The 21,446-nt window shown below is 38.2% G+C and overlaps 3 protein-coding genes across 6 annotated transcripts in view; 1 reads left to right on the plus strand and 2 right to left on the minus strand.

The window, feature by feature from the left end:
- LOC112560551 (recombining binding protein suppressor of hairless-like) overlaps positions 1-9,323 on the minus strand; it is a 26,168-nt gene extending 16,845 nt beyond the window's left edge. Inside the window, exons 1-2 of one of the 3 annotated variants that reach the window (XM_025232466.1) lie at positions 9,041-9,323; positions 2,590-2,968 (exon numbers count right to left, since the gene is read on the minus strand). In XM_025232466.1, the coding sequence (XP_025088251.1) occupies positions 2,590-2,968; positions 9,041-9,175 (514 nt within the window). In that variant the 5' untranslated portion in view covers positions 9,176-9,323. Of the gene's footprint in view, positions 1-2,589; positions 2,969-7,863; positions 8,100-9,034 lie in introns of those variants that run through there. The other 2 variants (XM_025232465.1, XM_025232467.1) reach the window with 2 other exon arrangements.
- LOC112560552 (ubiquitin carboxyl-terminal hydrolase MINDY-1-like) overlaps positions 9,265-21,446 on the plus strand; it is a 26,674-nt gene continuing 14,492 nt past the window's right edge. For both annotated transcript variants that reach the window (XM_025232468.1, XM_025232470.1), the window contains exons 1-5: positions 9,265-9,433; positions 10,443-11,242; positions 11,909-12,015; positions 12,566-12,756; positions 13,316-13,458. In XM_025232468.1, the coding sequence (XP_025088253.1) occupies positions 9,295-9,433; positions 10,443-11,242; positions 11,909-12,015; positions 12,566-12,756; positions 13,316-13,458 (1,380 nt within the window). In that variant the 5' untranslated portion in view covers positions 9,265-9,294. The remainder of the gene's footprint in view (positions 9,434-10,442; positions 11,243-11,908; positions 12,016-12,565; positions 12,757-13,315; positions 13,459-21,446) is intronic.
- LOC112560553 lies at positions 13,481-21,318 on the minus strand. Its single transcript, XM_025232471.1, has 4 exons — positions 19,576-21,318; positions 18,220-18,334; positions 17,644-17,840; positions 13,481-17,533 (listed from the first exon to the last, which is right to left on the minus strand). Exons 1-4 carry the CDS (start codon positions 19,634-19,636, stop codon positions 17,337-17,339), a joined length of 570 nt encoding a protein of 189 aa, XP_025088256.1. The 5' UTR covers positions 19,637-21,318; the 3' UTR covers positions 13,481-17,336.

The following is a 21,446-nucleotide window of genomic DNA, read 5'->3' on the forward strand; positions in this document are numbered from 1 at the left end:
TCAAGGCTGGGAGAAGAGTTTCACCCTACAAACTGTTCTCTCTCTCTGGCTGTTTGATCATTCCCTGAGTGCTTACATGCACACAGTGCACAGGAAGTCAATTCTACAATACGTCAAGATGAGATTTACTGCATGTGTTTAGAAACCTCTACAACAGAATTTTTTGAAAACAGTAATTAAGAGGCAACAGGTAAGCTAGACAAGAACAGGTAAGATGCAAACTAGAGTGCTAGGAAGAGCAGAATGATTTACATCATTATATTATCTACAGTTAACACAATTACAAAAACACATTATGCCTGCAACGAGTTGTAAATGACTGATCAGTCAGTGATTTCATGGAAAGCACAGCGCATGTCAACAAACAAGGGTGGGAAATCACCCAGAGACCAGATTTCAAAGTGGGAATTCATCCATCTGTGGGTCTTGGAAATCAATAAGAAGATTGTGTGCTGAATACACTGACAGCTTGAGCAAGAAACCTGACTGGCCAACACTGGCTCTAGAAGGAGAAATGGGGGTGATGGCAGGGTCGCTACATTTTCACATAAATCATCTGACACAACACAAATTTTGATGGGTCTCAGTGTTAAGCAGAAAAACAAAGGCTAAAAAACAGTTAACTAAAAATAAAGTCTATCCATGAGTTGCACAAAAAGCATAACTATTAAGAAATACACCAAAAGCCATATGGTACTGATTCTTCTTTGACCTAGGGAAAGATGGAAGAGATGGGTGGTGTACCTTTCTCTGTCAATTGTGTGAAGGCCCCAAACATAAAATCATGGTGAGACATCATTCTAATAGCCAACATAAGCAAATCACAATCCTACAAATACAAGCACTGACAGTGTTTTAGCAGGAAAAACAATATCTCTTCAATAGCGCTTCACTTCGATCATGTCCCATGGCCATGTTATCTCTGGAAGGGGCCAGCGCACAGTCAGGACCGGGGCTTATCTGCGGCTATTGATAACTGCTGCCTGCATCTGTTGGAATTCTGGATTTTCCCACAGTTCTTAAGAACAAGCACGTCTCCTGAACTGCGCAGGCCATCATGTTTCTGCTGCCTAAGATTCTTGGCTGCAGGATAGAAATTGATTAGCAAGAAATAGGAATAAAGGGAAGGGAGGACAAAGTTGGCCCTAAAGTGGATGGAGGCCGATGAGCTTGCTGACAAGAAATCAAAAAAGCGGAGAACTGTGAGTGCGCCTGCTAAGGCAGAGGGTATGGGATACTCCAGCAAGGAGGAGAGGGGAGGTGAGCGGGTGTGCATGTTGTAGCACCTTCCTCTTTCTTCACAGAACCCCCCTCATCCTTACTCCCAGTGTGGTAGCCAATACATGCATTTCCAACAGCGCTCTTTTTATGATTATGAAATTTCAAAGTTATAAGTGATGATTAATCAATATGTAAAGTCCAATGCACTTTAGAAACTCTTGCGCATAAAGCAGTGATTAACAGATCATAATAAAGATGTGGCTTTATTTCTAACCAGTCCAACAGTTGTACTTTGATCTTTGCAGATCATCAGCAACTGTCAGTTCCACTAACCACCACACTTCCAGGATTGACAATATTCTTAGAAAAGGATCTAACTATGGACTGTTAACAAGTATGGCAAAAGTCCAGGAAATACTGTAAACTGTAACATGCCAGGTATGCTTCTGATGGAAACCAGTTGATGCAAACACAATATTTTAGTATATCTCCTCCTGCCTTCAAGAGTAAACACGTCTCAGCATGTATACAAGAACCTTGCATTTGTCTTGGCATAAATTTGTTCATCACTTAACACTTAAAATAATGAGAGAGATCATAGCTGCTGAAATGTCTACTAATGATACTGTTTATATGTAAGCTGATGTCTGTTTTATAGTATCAGACTGAACTGCATCCTCTAAAATTTGTTTGCTTTGCAGCATAGCTAACTATTGTACAGTTTTTAAAATCCTGGGGTTTCGAAGAGCATAACTTTACGGAGAAATCCGACAAAATGATCATTAATATATTACTACTTTCTCCTTTTTTATATATATGTTATATGCCCATAAAAGAAGTAGCATGCAGAAATAAGAACAAATCAGAAGCTGGATGCTAAACTTCTCCTTTCACCCTCTTCCACAACCAAAGGAAAAGCAAGAGAACATAATACCCAGTACACAGGAATGGGTAACTCTGAATGTAAGAAGGCTACACATTTTAGCAAAGCTGGAAAACAGGGGTAGATCAGTATAAGCAAAACGAAGGAAAAATCTCTGATGACGACAAATAAATAATTTTATTTTACATTTCCAAATATTCTGCCATCTGTAAGGCTAGACAGAAGTTGATGACCAGCAGATTTCAAACTAAAGGTCAAAACCAAATAACCAAAACAGTGAAACATTATGATAAACAGAAAAAAACCCCAAAATTTGTTTTTTAAGAAAAAGTGCAGACTGGTAGGGCTTCAGAACTCACCTACACCAGCCTTTCAGTGGTCTGACCATGGACCAAGACCTAACCCAGCTAATGGCTAAAAGACTACAATTGACAAAAATGGGTTCTGGACATGGCAAATGTTAAAAGAAAAGCAGTGGGACTCACAGATAGGAAGATTATCATGCGACTGATCTGGGATGCCCACTGTGACAGCTGGGGCTCGATAGTGGTGATGTAACAGCTCATGCTGCATGTAGTGCCGCTGGTCATCCTTTTGACCAAGGGACACCTTGTGGCCCGGCACCGTAGAAAGATCAACGGGGGCTGTATCCATTAGGCCAGCATGGGCCATGCTGCCAGTGGGTGCCTTTAGTCCCCCAGGATGCAGGGGTGTCGCCTGGTAATGCAGCTGGGGCTCAAGGTCGGCACGGTGCATGGAGCGACCGGCCTGCGAGACAACGAAGTTAGGGCCACCCTGGATGGAGAACTGCAGTGCATGGTGCGTCAAGGAAGGCCCACCATAGCCAGCTATGCCATAGTCAGTCTGCAATGAAAAAAAGGCCCAGTGGCTATTTCATCCAATTATGTCTCCAAAAAAATAGTACTGTAAATGTAAAATTAACTATACCAATACTACTGAGCCACTAAACATTACAAAAATTATCATCATAGTAATGAAGTAAATGTGGTGATGTAATGCCTTAATTTATAAAAGAAACATATGCTGTGCAAAAAGAATAGCAAATTTGTTAATAGCTATCCCCTTTCCTGTGGCAAAATAATAAAAATAAATGATAATAAAATACTTTTTAAATACACATGAAGTTGGACTACTTGAACTTCTGCAAGTAAATAGCCAAATGGCTTCTGAGAAAATACATGCACACTAATTTATATTACTGTGCTTGAGCCTTTGCATAAATCCTACATTTTCTTAGCAAAGAAATTTCAGGAGGAAATCTGAGAAAAAAGAAAATGCACCAGCCACACTTCTCCCTATTCTACATGTCTGCTGGATTTCCTATTACAGAAGAATTTTACTACTCGCATTCCATCCACCCCCTACCACCACTTCTGACACCCCCAACTTTTCTGCATGTAGCACATAAATCACATAATACAGCATGTGCAAGGACAGAGGTTGGGTGTACATAGAAGGGTGTGGTCCATGTTTTATGCAATAATTTTCAGGATTTAACATTTAAATTCTCTCTCATCCAATAATTCCTTGTTATTCTTAATTCCAGAATGAGGAAATAAACTGCACAAAAATCAGAACCTTATTTTCAGATACACTTCCAATAAAATATACAAGTCTGTCCCACTCACAAAGAACAATAAACTATGTATCTCCATATAATTCTGTACCCATAAAAAAAAATGGTGGTGATAGGAGTTTACAGTATAAGGCAAGCCTAGGTGACTGTCTCCTCTTTCCTAAGTAGGCCAGAAACCTGACATTCAACTTATGGATTTCATCACTATAGTTATGACAGCTAACAGGTTATACGTTTATAACTTTGGTGTTGGTGTCACTGTCAAGCGCAAAAAAAAAAACATTCCTTAAGTTACCTCAAATAACTGAGGGTGTAAATCTGTGTGGATGCTTCTAAGACTGGTGGTTTCTGTTTGACAGTTCATCCCCCTAACCTCCCGCTTGCTGTGCCCTCCTCTCCTCACCCATGATCAGTTCGGGTGTAGAACGGGGATGGATGATAAAGAGCTGCTCGCTTAAACTGATTCCAACTTGACCCCCACCCACTTCCCCACCTTCTGGCGTCTGCGACCTTGAGTGCGCCCGCCACATGTGCGCACCCGGCGAGTGGTCCACAAGTACAGCGACCCTACGCCACTTGCAAGGCAAGACTCCTCAACCACCTAGCGTTGTCAACTCCACCCCCGCTACCACCCCGCCTGCAGAACCTCTACCCTCCCATCCAACCCTAGCAAGCAAGCGGATGCTGGCAAAGCGTGACTGAGCAGCCGGCGATGAAAAGCAGGTCAGGGAGGTCATCGCGCGCCAGCTTGACACATCCCGCAGACGCACCCCTACCACCAACTAGTACTAGGAGTATCAGAACCCTTCCTCCTTCACCCCCACTCCCTGACGTGGATTAAGATGCCCCCATCAGCTGCGACATCAGGTAGTTCACACGCTTTATGGTACGGCAAGCAGTTCTCAGAGCAGCCAGCTATTTCCCCTTGAGCAGGAAAGGAGAAAATGCCCAAAGGAAGCTGGGGTTTTGACATGTCTAAGGCTTCTCTATATCACAAAGGAATAAAACTTTCATCACTGTCTTACCATCTTAATGAACAGGAATTTCAGTTTTAGCACATGCTTTAATTTTTATGACAGTAGCAAAGAAATTACCATGTGGCAAGAAACTGATCCTTCCAAGACTGAAAACGATAAAATAATCATGCAGAACAAAGAGAAACAATGAAGAAATGGAGAAACATTGACCAGTTACTACAGATACTGACAAAAGAAAAAAAATTTAACCTCACTTTAGGGGTTTTGAAGTTTTATCAAAATGGAAGTTAAAAAGACTGAAATATGAAGAGTAATAATAAATAGTCCATCCAGTAAAAATATAACCAGACATAAATGTTTTAATAGAGAAACCTAACACAATTAATCTTGCAGGTTTATAAAAAGTCTTTGAAAAACCTCACAAAATTATTTTTCATGTTAAACTGTGATGACTAATTATTACAAACTTTTTTTCACCTGCTCAAAAATAAAGAAGCTATTTCAACACTGACTCTAAAAATATATAACAAAATGACAACAGAAATTTTTAAAGAAATAATACTAGAACTGTTTCATCACCTATAAACAATAATTGTAAATAATACTTCAAACAGAAACAGCACAAAAATTTTCATCCATGCAGAATTTGCACTAGAAACATCATAATACAATTCTCTGGAATGCAGAAAGTATCAAATTCTACAGTGCCTCTGATCAGGGGAATGGCAAAACCAGTTTTTAAAGCATTTGATGAACATGGGTAATTTTGAAAGTGTAGTCTGAGGATGTCATCCTATTAATACTATTTAATCAAATTTTGACTACTGCTTTCCAACCACAAAAGCCCTGCCTTGCATAAATATTGCTCTCTCCTTTTAATTCCAAACAGGAAAGTACTCAAAGAATCTTTCCCTTTATGTATGGGCATTCTAAGTTATTGAAAGATTAAAATATTTATGAAAGTCTGCCCTGAAACACAACCTTATGCATACAGTTCATGAGCATACTACAAAAGATGCCTCTATTAATGCACTGGGAGAAACAGGTCTTAGCTTCAAACTCATGAGTATAACATTATTTCATGGTGCTGTTCGCCATGCATAGCTGGTTACTGTTCACAAATGTGTAACTGTTAGTCTACAAAAGACGATTTATGCAATCATTACTATCTATCAATGTCTTATCTTGCATCAATTAATGAAAATTATGAAGAAGAGAGGCTCCTTAACAGGAACAGAAAGCCTTTAAATGAAGTTAACTTGTAAATGTGGATATTATCCTTTTTTTTTTAAAGTTTCTGCCAAATTTGTATAAAAGCAGCTGTATACTGTCACAAAAAGTGTGCGGTTAGAGTGCAATTTGTTCTGTTGTCAAAATGACTAAAATATCCCTAAAAACGTATTCTAATTTTGAAAAGAATAAATATGCAATGGTAAGGCACACAAGATCTGAACTTCAAACAAAAATGTCAGGGCACATGCACACAAATGCTTCGGCCTAGATAAAACACCCAATGCAAACAATGACGTCTCTCTCTCTTAAGAGTCATCAAGACAAACATACTAATGATTCATTAGGTGCTGCTGTAGTGCACACAAAAGAAACGCTTTATGGCCTCCAGTTCATGTTAATACGTCAGCCTGCATCAAGATGCAGAGGAAAGTGGTGACACCCTGTCTCTCTGTACACAAACTGGTGAAGAAGGATTTCCTGTCAGCCCACTTCAGATATACTACAATGCAATGTTTTCCACTCTGTAGCTTGTTGCTCAACTACAACCATGAACTCTCAACTTCAATGCACTAAAACTGATGACTGAAGATAGACAAGTACCAGAAAAGTTTAACTAGATGTTTCATTTCTCAAGGGAAAGAAAGAAAACCTGCCAGTCACTGGCTGTGAAGTACTCCATCTTTGAATAAACTGCCTATCAGTTCAACACAGCTTCATCAAGGGAACACATAAAGTGACCAATAGTTAGTGATAAATAATAACAGCATACAAGATTTACATAGGCTTGGCATATTTCAAAATTGTAATTACTATAGTAGTACTTAGTAACAAAACTATAAAATGGCCTACATTCTTTTTTAATGTCTAAACTGATTCTACCAACTTGCTTAAAATTTCAAAATCTATGACCATTCTTTTAAAGTATATTTACAAGTGATTACAGAAAGATTTAGGAATAATTTTCTCAACTGAGCACTGCAAAAAAAAAAAAAAAAAAAAGGCAATTTATGTTCTATTTGTAACCATTGAAAATACAAACAGATGAAAGCTATGGTGCAGAGTAAATAAAGCTTTCAGTACTTTGCAACAGCCATAGTTGCCTGGGTATTATCTTACCATCAATTCACATAACCTATGTTTTAAAAAGATGAGTTCACCTTAATCATCACCAGCATAGACTGCATGGGGCAAAATATATCTGTAGGTGTTTACATTAATTTTTAAAACACACCTCTAAAGAGATTCACATAGCACTGACAGCACCAAATTCCAAACTGGTTAAACTGAAATGGACTTCAAACACATATGCTAAATTAGCTTTACTGTTAAAACAAATGTTTAATTTTGAAATTACTCAACTGCTCTCTATGGCTACGGCTGAGATAAGGCCCAATTTCTATAATACAGCAGGAGAGAATGGTTGGAGCCAAAGGATGGGGGTGAGGGGCACGCATAGTGACAGCTGTCCTACTAGTCATTCCTTGCTAATTGCTTCCATCTGGCTCGACAAGTACCTTCACCTCTCTACGTAGGATCGAATCTAATCTTTCCTGCCGGACGGTGGAAGTTCGGCTTTCAAACTAGGACAAGAGCGTAGTAAACGAGTTTCATTAGCACAATAAGTGGCAATTAGAGTCTGGTTTTGTGGTGACCATCTGATGCTTAAGTTCAAAAGGACGCCATCACCAGCTGAAAAAAACTAGTGGGGCCCGCGACACGTTCAAACAAAGAGCGGCGTAGACTGCCTGCGAAATGCTCCCAAGCTTGTCTCCCTGATCGGAATCAATCAACAAATAAACATATTTTGGAACAGCACAGGAAATCTCTCAGAAAGAAGGATAGAAAATCTATCAAAACTTCATCAAACTATCCGATTAAAATGCACACGATTTTCAGGCTTACAGTTTAACTAATTACGCTTGTAATCAAAAGCATTGCCATTGAAAACCCACCTGCGACGGAAAGATTTGTTCATTCATAGTTGTAAACTCAAGTGTCTCGCTGGGAGCGTACACAAACTTGCCCAAAAGTTACAAAACCGTAAATGCAGATGAAAGATACAATCCAGAATGAGTTAGCATCCTTTGACAAGCAGCACTCCTTTGCTATGCTTTTCGTACGACTACACACCGCTTGGCTGCCACACCATCAGCTTTCACTCTTCGAAACGCACACTCGTGGGAAAAAAACATTTGCATCCGACATCGTGAGAACAATACCGAGATCGGCTGTTCCTTCTGGTGTACGCAGACAGCCGCTATCGACAAACTCCAATCGACTAACATAAAGTGTGTTACATTTAACAAAATTGACGAACATAACTTTAGAAATAATTTTAATAACGTCTTCTATTTCGCTCAACAGAAATTCCATTGAAGCAGTATAAAGAACTGCCGATAGTTTGATTCCTCTTTTTTACACGGGAAGTGGCCGTAACGATGGAAGAGCAACTTTCCCATCTCCCGACAAAGCTCATTGGTGATTTCCTTATAGGGAAAGCAGGTGTTCCCACGGCATACAAGTCGCCGTCAGGCAAATGTGGACTAGTCTAGTGCATACGATAACCAGGTCAAACTTCAAAAATTTAGCGCACTTGATGATAAAAGTGCACGACGAGCATCTTTATTTTCTTTCTGAAATCTGAACCCCATATGCAACTGTTATGAATGCAAATGCTAGTAAAACATCGACTACATTCCCAGTTGCACTTTCATTCATCTGCTGCGAACAACCCATTGTAAAGCCGATCGTCCGCTTACTGTCGGCAGAAGCTGACACAGCCAAGTTTGAGATCGCCGTCGTGACTGAACAATTATTATTGTAATTACGCCAATAAAAGGGGATCTGATCCTCATTTAATCCTAATTAAATGAACTAGGTGTGCACCGACAGAAAGGGTAAACATCCACAAGAAAAATGTCAAACTTTATAGATTTTGGTCTGTAAAGTGCGAAACACACTGAAAGTTCCAGTTCCACGGACGCAAATAAGGCGGACAGCTTATAGCTAAGTTGCTATAGAATCAACTAAGAGATACACAAATCAACTGAAAATGTGGTTATTTTATGCAACAAATACAAACAGGTTGCCTGAAACTTAAACAATAAAAGAACCAAACTTTACCCGTACTATCGAGTCCCAAAAGTTGCCAAGATGGCGAACTAAACAACTGCACATGCGCTTGTTTTGGTAGCGAGCTGACTTCCGCTTTACACGAGTCTTTTGGGAAGATTCACCAGTGGCCACTATCATTTTGAGGAACATGGTTTAGACTCATTTTTAAGTATCTCATGCTGCTTGTCATTACTAATCCGTACTGATTTCAACTCATCTTTAATAGTTAAAGTTGTGAGAGAGGCTGTGAGGTGTGTTTGGTGTTAAATATGGAGAACACGTCTGCCGATGCGCCAGGCAGCGTTCTGCTGGACCAAAACAACTTCAACACGCAAGAAGTGACGGTAGAAGTTCAAAACCAACAGGAAAACTTAAATCTTAATGAAGATTCTTCTGCATTTAGCCCAGGTACTGTACGGTGCATGCGTAATAATCCATCATATAATTCCTGTATTATGAGCTTCATTGCTGCATGTATTAGTGCAAATTCTGATTGCTGTAAATGGCCATTTTCCATTACGGAATTGAAAATTTAATGTTCTTTTAAAGTTAGGAATTGATATTTATAGGTATAATACCTTCTGGCCTAAATTAAATTAGGGATAAAATCTACTGCCGAAGGATAGCTTGCTTTTTACGTTGGGAGAATTAAGAAAATTTGAGATTTTGGAAAATGCGTGCATAAAGTTGGTGAGTTTGCGATTAACTCCCTTTGTAGTCTTGAACGCGCCAGAGCTACCCTTGAAAAAAAAAAGCTACACCGTTTTAAGGTATATTCCCTTCAGAATTAAGTACACTGATGCTTTTATGGCTAGACTGATTATGTACCGACCTTTTCTTGTAAAGCAAAACATCAGGATGTACATTTTGGCTTGGTGTTTTCATTTACTCCCAATTGTCTAGTTCAGTCAAGCCAGCACTAAACATATTAGTGTTTCAACTATATGTGTCTTATTATTCTTTATGAAAATGAGTGAATATTTTACATTGGTGTAAGAACAAACCATAAGATTTTGCTATTTTTGTACTCACTTTTATCAGTATCTGGAAGTATAAGAAACTTCGTTTAGATAAATACTGCTTTCTTACTCAGCTGCACACTTATTCACACACAAAGCATATAAAATCACATAAAATTAGCTAATATTTGCAGTGGATTTAATTGTTCTGATTTTCTCTACTTTGCTATGGTGCATTTCAAATTCCATATCAGAGTGGATCTTTTAACCCTGGGACTGGGTAAACAGTATATTACTAGGATAATGAAGGTCTAACAGCTAAAATGCTTATAAAAATATTATTAGTTTAGCTGGCTGTCCATGTATTAGCCATCCAGATTGTGGTAGTGGTATGCTGTACACCTGCCTTATTTTCCCTCGTAACAAAAGCATGACAGTTTTCTCTTTTATATCATCAGTGAACCCAGAAGCAGTATCATTTGATAACCAGACAATGGACGATATGTCACAAAATCAGATGCAACAGAATCAATCTGCTGAAAAAATTGACATTGAAGTCCAGGAGGTTTTGTCACCTCAGCAAGAGCCACAATCAGAACTTATAGAGGAAGCTTTGGCTTGTCCAGAAAATCATATGCAAAACCTCAGTGAACCTATGGAGCAAGTAAAAGCTGTTATTAGTGAATGTAAAGTGACTGCTGTATCAGAGGAACATTTGGAAGAAAGTGTCCAAGATTCTACAGGGTCATGCTCTGTAGAACCATTAATAGAGTGCTTGTCCTCATACTTGCCCAAAGCACACAAAGGAAAAATAGAAATTGCTGACGGTGAGCCACAGATGTCATCAACAAATCAAGCTTCACAGCTGAAATTGCTGCCTCCACAAGCTTCTCAAGCCAAAGAGGCTGCAGACAATATTGCAACATCAGATGATAGTGCTGGTGCAGATGATAGTGCATCAGCAGCAGCTGCTGAAGCATCAGTTTGCCAGATCACTGAGGAGATGGGAACCAGTAAGAGAGGAGGCACAGCATCATCTAGTCAAGGAGACAGTGTGTACTATATTAAATGGATCACATTTGACAATGCCAAAGTGCCAATCATCACACAAAATGAGAATGGCCCTTGTCCACTGTTAGCCATTATGAATGTGCTGCTGTTGAAGGGAAAAGTGAAGCTGGCACCCATGCTAGAAATGGTGACATCTGAGCAGCTTATGGCATATCTTGGGGAATGTGTCATTGAAAACATGCCTCAGGTAAGTTTAACTTAAACAGGAAATGCTTTTCTTAAAAAGGTGTGCTCTTTCCTCCAGTTATTTGTCAGCTAAATCAGTGAAGCCACATAAGATTTTGCATTTAGTTTTTATTGATTTAGGTAGTAATTAGGGAGCAATTAGCTTGTATAATTTTTAATCAACCAGAAAGCAAGCAAACTTGCAGTTAAAAGTAGTTAAAAGTCCATCACTACTCTCAAAACTATCTTATCATATTTACTGGTATGATGACTACCAGTACTTCTGATGCTCTCACAAACAGTCTGTCACTACCTCAGAACTATCATTTATCATATTTACTGGTACAACCACTACCAGTACTTCTAGTTCTAATTCTTCTACTATGTGTCTATCACTACCTGATTCCCTGTAAAGGGCGAGGGCTAAATGGAAAAAAGCGCTCAGTTGCTTATTTTACCCCTCGTAAATAAAGAATTGTAATTGTAATTGTACCTCCATTTCTCTCTTACTCCTCACTCTTGCTCCCTCTCTCACACACAGGTGTGCATGCACACATTTTGACTTTCTCCCAACATATTTTCGTTAACTTTAGTTGTAAATATAAACAGATTCCTGTGTAATTTGTCTTTACTCTGGATTCTGCATTTGTTTACATAGCATAGTCTTTATAATTGTCTTCTTCAACAGAATCTGCCAGAAACAGAGCGCGCCAACTATGAACAAAATATGCAGGATGCTATGGCTGTAATGCATAAGCTTCAGACTGGACTTGATGTCAACGTCAAGTTTACAGGGTTAATGTCTCTTTCATCTTCACTCAGCTGCACATATCAGACCTCTATAAATGACTTTCTTTTTTAATTATGCTTTGCTGCTGGAATATAAAATGTAAATGATTCAACACAAAAAAAGAAGCCATGAACAGTACAGGAGGGAAGCCACTTTTTCAGCATCACAATAAAGCAGAGCATTCCCAGTCCAAAGTCTTTATCACATGTCTGAAAGACTACCATGTCTGAACTGGATTTTTAGTACTTGGAGGAGATAACCATGCAAAAAAAAAAAGTTACTGTTGTAAGTTAATACACTGACTAAATATACCCATTCCATTTCTGTGAATCAGCTGACATAAGCATTGTGGTGCACGGTTCAAAATCAAAAGATCTTCGAAACAGTTTGTATTGTTTACTTGCGTGCATGTTATTTATTCACCAGTTATGTAGCTTAACTGTAGTTAAACATTTTTATTTTTCTAAAGCATGGTGATATTCTCTTATATTAATGTGATTCTGTGCTATACAAATTATTATTATTATTATTTCTATAATTTCTTTTGTACAATAGGGTTTCAGACTTTGAGTACACTCCTGAGTGCATTATCTTTGACCTGCTGGAGATAGGGTTGTACCATGGATGGCTTGTTGACCCACAGGATCAGCAAACGGTCAGAGCTGTTGGCAAATGCAGCTACAACCAGCTTGTGGAAAAAATAATTCAGCAAAAATCTTCAGAAGACGAAGATGATGTCCGTGAAGGTAAGCATAAGTCATAAGTCACAAGTAGTTTATTCAAGGGGCCATTGCCCTTTTTGGAAAAAAAAAGAAGGTAAGCAATATACCTGAGTTGATTTCTGAAAACTTCATTGACATCTTTGACATCAGTTTAATTCTGGTGACTTAAATAGATTACATTTAAAATGCCAAAACACTAGAACATTGTGTGTGGGGAAATAGGGATATCCACAGAGTCTTTCAGAACTGTAAGCTTGTAACTGACATTGCTATAGGTTTTTTCCCCATTAATTCTGAATAATTTATACCTTAAGAAGTCGTCTTTGGTCTTTTGCCTTTTTGTATGTACGCTTGGAATGTGTTTTTTAGGTGGAGACGATGCAGATTTAAGTCCATCTTTGGGCTCATATGCCTGGATTTGCAGACATTGCATATCAGATAATAGTGCATAATTGCATATTTGTAGACATATTTAAGGCTCTCTCAGTCTCTGCCAATTGAGTAATCATGCAAAATATTCCTATAAATGCTTGTAAAGTTCTTCACCATGTCACATGCCTATTGTATGGCAACCTGTTCACAGCACTTCTTGCAGAGCAGTTTCTGGAAAGAACTGCCTCACAGCTAACATATCATGGACTGTGTGAACTGTCGTCCACTGTCAAAGAGAGTGAGCTGTGCATCTTCTTCCGCAACAACCACTTCAGCACACTTTTTTGTCACAATGTAAGTAAAGCTAGTTTTATTTCTTTAGCAGTAGTGGGGAACATAGTGATAGCAAAATGACTGTATAGACTTGGTGAGCGTTGATGTGTGGGACAGGATGATAACAATATGTCTTTGCCTGTGTGGGTAGTTCTTATATGTTGGATAGTTAGTGAGCTTTGTTTCCAAGGGAAATGATAACAACATTCACACATTGTTTAGTTAAAATAACTACATACATCTTATGAGCCACCATCCGTGCTCTTCTCCATTCAAAAGACTGAATGACTTGTGAATTAAAGTGCAAAAAGAAAAGGTATTTATTAAGAACATATAAGTTATGCAAAATACTTTCAAAATGTTGCTTATCTGAAGGGTCCCACTACTATCCATACTTCCATATGGTCCAGTACTATTTGCTGTTAGAGCCACCATCCACTCTCACCAGCACACGCATCATCCATTTTCTTTGGTGGCTTTCTCTTGCTGCCCTTTTACTGCAGATTCTTTTCTCATCTCAGTCTCTGCCATGACTTGAGTCATATGATAAGGTAAGCAGGAAGTCCATGGTGGTCAGTCATGACGTGCTGGTGACTATTCAAGCATAGTGCCCTGTCCAGCTGTCTGTTGTCACCTTCACATCTGATCTACCTTTCACGTCAGGGAGCAGCAACTGTCATGGCATCAAAAGTATATCTCTCACTGGTACCCCAAGTCTTGGTCAAGTGGTTGCTGGTGTCTTCATGATTCATTGTCACTGATGGGCCCTTTGTGTCATGGTTCCCTAACTCAAGTAGTTTGAATTATTTCTGAGTCTTTGTCCTCATGACTTAAGTCCTGGCTTTAAAGAAAAGTCCCTTGGCGCTGAAAAGAGTGGTGAAAAGGTGTCAACTTTTGCCTTGATGAACTGCTGAAGAAGTACTGGCTTTGAACCGATGAAGTGCAGATCATGTGTTGTATATTACTCCAGATATTTATACACATAATCTAACGAGGAATGCCATTGGTCATCACACCCAAGAATCCTCTCTAACTAGCCAGAGTAAACAGGAAGATCACACCCCAGCAGAGCAGTGACCAGTACTAGTTACGCCCTGCAAAATGAGGGTATGAGGCTATCCCCACTAATATCGCCACTCTGCTACAGGTACTTATTTGGCCAAGTGGCAAATTAGCCTCAGATGCACTTTGCTGTAACAGACATTAGTGACACCTATGTCCTGGTGGTGCAGCATTCTTATGACTTCATGAAGCACTGATGTTTTTCCTGGCTGCTCTTTGACCACTTAAGGCTAGCTGTCTTTACATAACATATGTAAACATCTTGTTCAAGCAACCCTCTTATTTACTCTGGTGGGCTTTTGCTGGGTGCCTGACAACAGTTCGTCTATTTCATAATTGTGGGAGATCTTCATCTTCCCCAATCCCTCATAAGTTACCACATGACAGAGAGCATTCTTCGACATATTTAATTTTTTCAATTTTAAAAAACACAACTGAAAACTAATGCCAGGTTGAGCTCTTTTTCCTCTCAGCACAGGCACAAATGACAAACATTCCAATTTAAACAAGAAAACTGTCAGTCTATAATTTTGATAGAGCAGAAATCATTCGTTAACGTTCTTTTTTATTTCATAAATTGTCACTTTACAACAGCAACAGTAAAATTTTCATGTATGTTAAAAAAAAAAAAAAGTATGGTAAACAACAGCATTTTGTAAACTTGCTGCATGCAGACTAAATGCTCCCAGAAATGGCATAATGCTTTTATACCAGATTGAGTTAACTGAATATGAAAAACTTAGAAAGCATCAGAAAAGTTAGTATAAGCTTTTGTTGGCGATGCCAATGTGGTTATGGGATAAATGTTCTTATCATCTCATGAATCTGTATGTTGATTTAGCTAAATAAAGAATTAATTCAGCCAGATAACTTCTAGCTTAATGTATTTTCAGACAAATAAGGCCCATTTTCCTGTAATTTCCCTCCTTAACGTTGATCCCCATGGAATAAATGTATTTACTGCTGTAGATTATACAAAGATGAAGTCTTGTTCCCGTTGGTCGATGCCAAGATTACATTTAGCAATTATAGTTTTTTTCTTTACTAAGACAAGGCTAAATTCAAATGTGAGCAGAAAAGGTTCTCATGATAGCATTTGCTGTGATAAATTTATCTTTGAATTAGCAACTTTCGCCTTGTTTGTTGAGCTTTGACTGTAAGATAATATACAATCAAAAGTAGCTGGTCATTTCTCAGACGTTATTACACTTTGTGAACTGCATCTTCTGCGTGTAAGACATGGGATGATGGTTATGATACTCACAAATATACACTTGGTGCTAACAGTTTTGGCTTATAAGTGTGCATTCCAAATAATCTCCCACCAAAAAGCATTATTATGTTGTTTTTTTAAAGACAAAGTGTGCCATGATAATACATTGATACAAGCACTGACATAGCTAGATATCTGAAGTATCCCCCTTCCTGGCTAAAATTTTGATGTGAAAGAATCAAGAAATGATTTATTGTCATTATGGCACAGGAAACAAATATTTACTACTGTGAAATTCACAATGTTTTTTAAATATAAAACTAATTTTCTGATTATTTTTATGTATTAATAGCTCACTTTTGCACTCAGCTTATATCCCTTTACAAAAAAAGTAATGATTGCATGTAAGACCTGGAGACACCTGCTGCATCTTGTTTAACATAACACCTACCAGCCTGCTGAGTTGTTTAAGTTCTCATAAAGATGTATACAGTATTATGATAAGCAAACAACTGAGTTCTAGAAGAAGATTTTAGCATCATGTCAGATTCACAGGATTTTAGAGTAAAACATATCATGTTTTTAGTTGCATGATAGTTCATGGTTTTGAAGGCTTACTTGAGTCAAAACATGAAATTAAGTTTGTCAATATGCCTGCTATTATCCTGAGTTTATCACCTCAAGAATGCATGTTAATTTATTTGTTTTCTTGTTTTTGGGGTGGATGCACAAAATGTGGACTGCATTCAGACTTCATCAATAGTAACAGCATTGATAGCAAAGCTCATAATTTCAGACAATTTGAGTGTGTTGAGACACAGTTAATAAGGTATTGACAAAACAGAAAGCCTAGCACATCACAGAATTTTTAATTTTGATTTATTTTCAAGAAGCAGGTGAGACTTCCATTCTCTCAAGGCATGTATCTTGTTAATGGAATTGTTTAGCTTTGGGTAGGTAGCATCTTAACTTAAGTGCAGTCATTTAAAAGTCATTTCTGTTTAGGTTACCCTTAAAGTATGATGTGACATTTGGGCATTCCTGCATTAGGAATTGTCATATTTGGCAAATCGTAGGTACATAGGAGGGGACAAGGAGAGATTGAAATCTCAGATTTATATCAGATTACCACTTATTTTTAAAGTGCTTGGATCATAAAACTATGTTTATCTAATACTTTTTAACTCTTTACTACTCATTGTTTCTGGGTTATCTTTAAAGTTGTAAAGGTTTTCAAAAATAAATGCTCGGGCGAAATTTGTAAAGTTTTGAGTTTGGATGCACTTCCATAAAATGAATCTTATCTTAGTTCACGGATTTGAATTGCTGTTAACCTTTCAGAATTTAACTGCATGAAGAATATTAATACCTCAAATAGGCACAAATCCCAGATGATTGGCATGTAATTTTTTGAAAAATCAGAATAAATGAAAACCATTCTGTGGTTTTCTGGAAGAATATTAATATTTTAAAAATTTGAAGAAGTTGTTCACTCAGATTTTGACAGCTAGCATCATCTAATAAATTTAACCAGTGAAAAACCATACTCAGTTTGGGATTTCACAGCAACAACATGTAAAATCCAAGAATAAGCAACACTTATGAAAATTTCTAGCATGAGAAATCAAAGAACAAGCAGTGTCAGTGATAACAAGTGCACCATACAAATGCTGACTAACCCACGAATCAACATGATTCCATTCATGTTGCTAGTAACAGAGAATGATGGAACTGCAGTGTTTGTTGGCTGTATTTCAGGCTTCTGTGTGGTTGGGTCTGGCAGATTAGTGGCTGCTGCCTTTTCTATTGGTATCATGGCACCTGCAAAAGGGATACATTTGTATCATGCATTATTTTAATATCTTTGACACCTGAGTTGTCTGACTCTAAAAAAGAATTATATCTTCAGAAAGAGAAAATAAATTGCTTACCTGTCACACCTACAAAAGCTCCATCATTTTCCACAGCTTGGCCATCCACATTGTCCTGATCAGGTGCATTGTCTGTAACCTTGCAGTTGTAGGGGGGACCCATATACGTCTGTTTAATTACTTGAAATGCAACTACAGCTTTGCCCTTGCAGCCAGAAATCTCTGGCTCAATGCATGATGCATACACCTGTAGTGCTCTGGAGAAATGTATATATATATTTTTTAATTTGAAAAGGTAAGTTGCCTGATTATTTTTAGCATCTTTACTGTTAAAGCAATAAAAAAATTTCAGTCTCATGGTCTTGCAAATAACATTCATTATTTTAGAAAGTGCAGTTCATGAAGCAGATAGCAAGTAGTCTGTAGTGTGTCACAGGAGAGACCAGAGGAGAAACTAACAGAAAAAAGTTTTATGTTTATTCAAGGGTTGATATAATAGGAAGCCAAAACTAAAGACTAGTAGATCACATTTGCTGACTGGGGGTAAAGAGTAGATTTTTTTTTAACACAATGTCTCTCTAGTCTGTGGCCAAAAGCTACACTGGCAGATGCACAGAAGAAATGAACTGCACTCACTGACAGAGTAGTGTGTTATTGTTTAAAAGGCTGGCATCAGACAGGGCTTCCCGTGGCTCTTGACAAGCCATCATGGCTGCTTCTATCTCATTCTTGTCGCACTTTCTTGCAAACACTGAAACAACAGCAGGTTTGACGTTCTTTTACACCATAGGTCATTACCAAAAGTCTGAGAACACACAAATGCTTTTGCTCACCAAGGCAATCTTTGACATGTGCTAAGAAATTACAGGTTCTGGTTGTCGGAAGATTTTCAGATTATATTCCCTGAAAATAGTAGTTGATAGTGAGCAAATTTGAAGATATTAAAAAGTTGAAACACTGGTAAAATATAAATATATCAATGTATCTGATAAGAGGTAAAGCTGTTAGGTCTGAAATATGGGCTGGGGTTTTTTTTTTTAACTTTCAGGATACAATGTTGTTTGTCTTAATGGTTAACCTCTAAATGGCAATCCATTGAGTTAATGTTTATTTTGTAATGTGAAAATATGATCAGTTTTGCATGGTGAGGTAAAAGTACAGTTTTAAACAGTCTTGCTTATAGAGCAGCTGTAAATGTATCATAAGTAGATGAAGAAACAGAAAAGAAGTAGTTCTTCATTGAAAGATAGCAGAATGTAAGACTTTCTGATGTTCTACACTTTAAGATCCATTTCTGATGACCTGATATTATTTAACCCTCTCAGCACGATGGGCCACGATCGTGGCTTTGCCGGGAAGCATGGGGAAGGCGATTTTCATTACTTTTATTGAAAAGTTCAAGTTTACTCTGTCCAAAAATGTATAGGTTTCTTGGTCTAATGTTTACCTGAGAGCAGCAATAATAAAAAAACAAACTTCATCCACTGTCGTCTTCACAGTCTTCAGTTATAAGCCAGTCATTGTTATGTTGTATTTTTATGTGGTGCTAAGAGGGTTAAGTTGTTCACATCAGTGACTTACATTTCTGATCACCTGATATTACTTCACTTGTTCACATTTCTGAGTGCCTGCTTTACCTGCACATGTTGCCTGTGCCCAGTACATGCTAAAGTGATCAGAGGTCATAGCAGATGAAGAGATTTTGGGTTTACTAATATTATACGTATCTAAGAAAATATCCTGAGTCATGCTTGGAAATATGTGAGTAACCATGAATACAGTGGAATTTTTAAACCAACCATTCTGACCCACTAAACCATTGCAGCAGTCCTGCTCCGGCTAAGAGAATTGAGCAATAGGAAATGTTTTCCTCTGTAAACAGCTGACAAGGCTGTAAATGCAGCATGGAGGTTATCGCAACAACATAGCCTACCTTTATAGCCAAGAGGTCTGTAAATGCAGAATGAGGGCTATCGCCACAACATAACATACCTTTATAGCTGTCTAGAACTCCACAAAAGAGGATGAGAAAACCTTGGAGGGCAGAGAACATGATGTTAGGACAAAAGATGGTGATTCACTTGTTGCGCTGCCACTAGTTTTGTCTATCAAGACACACACCTCACATCTGAGACTGCAGACTACTTTGTGAATGTGATGAGGGAGCGCTTGAAAGCACACATCAGGACTGGAAATTCTCAACACATTTGGCCAGATACCTTGGAGTGATGTGTCCGTAGGGATGACCATTGCATTTTGGTTTTCGTATACAAACATGCTCTTCCTGCCAGCCTGTCAGTCTCCACCCTTCTTTGCCGCCGTCCTTCCCTTCCAGTGTCTGCTGGCAATCAGCCTGAATTGACCACAAAGGGTTTTTTTTTGGACAGGATGAAACAGAGCAATTAGAAGGAAACATTTCCCAGAAGGTGAAACAAATCAAATCCTGCTAGTATGAACAAAAGAAAGTATGCTACACTTTGAAATTCAGAAAATTTTGAAAAGAGAGCTAAGGAATTAATTAAATACATGCTTTGTAAAAAGCAGAAGAAAATTATTTTATGTGTGAAGCAACTTGATTAATGTTAAGTAGAGCATTTTAATTTTGATTGTTAGTCATTATACTAAATTTGGCTTGCTGTTATGTGATGCATGGTGGTGGCTGGTATATGAGAGAAGAGAGATACTTTATGGCAGTTCAGGAGAAAGCAGATGTCTGGGTCACTTGGCACAGCGCTGACACCAGCTTGTTCAGCATCCATACTGGGCTGAGCCCTTAGCTGGACATCTTTGCTCAAGGCAAGACATGTTTGCTTGAGGAAATACCAAACAGCACCCAGCCTGAACAAATGCAACCAGGGAGACAATTCCTGGCTTTACAGAGCAGACAGATGGGGAAAAGTGTTAAAGCTTCACAGAAGGCTATGGTTTTTCAGCAACAAGGATCTGCTTACAGCTGATGAAGGCAAAGAGACTGCAGTATCAAAGTGAATTAGTTAAGACAATATGGCATTCAGTCACACAGATAAATTCCATCAGTTCTTTTTGTGTAGAAAAGGTTCCTAAGGAACTTTTCTGATTATAATTCAGTTTGTCCTATGAGATGAAAATATCAGCTGCCTAAGACATCTGTGGTGTAAGGACGTCCTATTTGCTTGATTTATGGTTTTAGGACCAATTATTGTTTGAGTTGCTGTTTCAAGCAATACAGTGGATGAGCAAATTAAATAAGCAGATGTTGCAGTATTGCGCAGCATTTAGTCATCCATTTTAGTTGGTGGTAATGAGAAATGAATAAAGTCAGCTCAGGCTGTTACTCAGGGTTTTCAGCCACAGGCAACTGATCGAGTCAGGCACTGCATTGCATGATCACCTGTTGCACTGCTGCAGACTGGTCCTCAGTTCAATGTCCCAATCTTTCTCATTATTTTATCAAAACAGCTATGGGAATATAATTTAACGTCATTGCAGCTGGCGTTTTTTTCAAAATTGATGTTGATTTGTTTTGGTAGCTGTATCACAGTAGTCTATGATGTGCAGGTTTCCTATTCCCCTCACTGTGATATTTCATTATGTTAGTGCATGTGAGATTGTGTCAGCTGCAACTACCTTTGTTTTAATCGTAGCTTTCCTGCATTTCTTCTGCAGTCTGTTCCTTCCTTTCTTCTCATTTCCTTTCCTTCTTAAATTTTTCTTCCTTCTTCCTCCCTTTTTTCCTCATTTGCTACCTTCTCAGTTTTTCTTCCTTCTTTGTTTTTTCATTCCTTCCTTCTCACTTTTTCCCCTTCTTTTTTCTTTCTTTCTTCTTTTGCTTCCTTTCTTATTTTTTCTTTCCTTTTCATCACTATTTTTATTCCTTTTTCATT

This window comes from Pomacea canaliculata, linkage group LG3 (assembly GCF_003073045.1).
Source record: "Pomacea canaliculata isolate SZHN2017 linkage group LG3, ASM307304v1, whole genome shotgun sequence".
NCBI classification, from domain to species: Eukaryota; Metazoa; Mollusca; class Gastropoda; order Architaenioglossa; family Ampullariidae; genus Pomacea; species Pomacea canaliculata.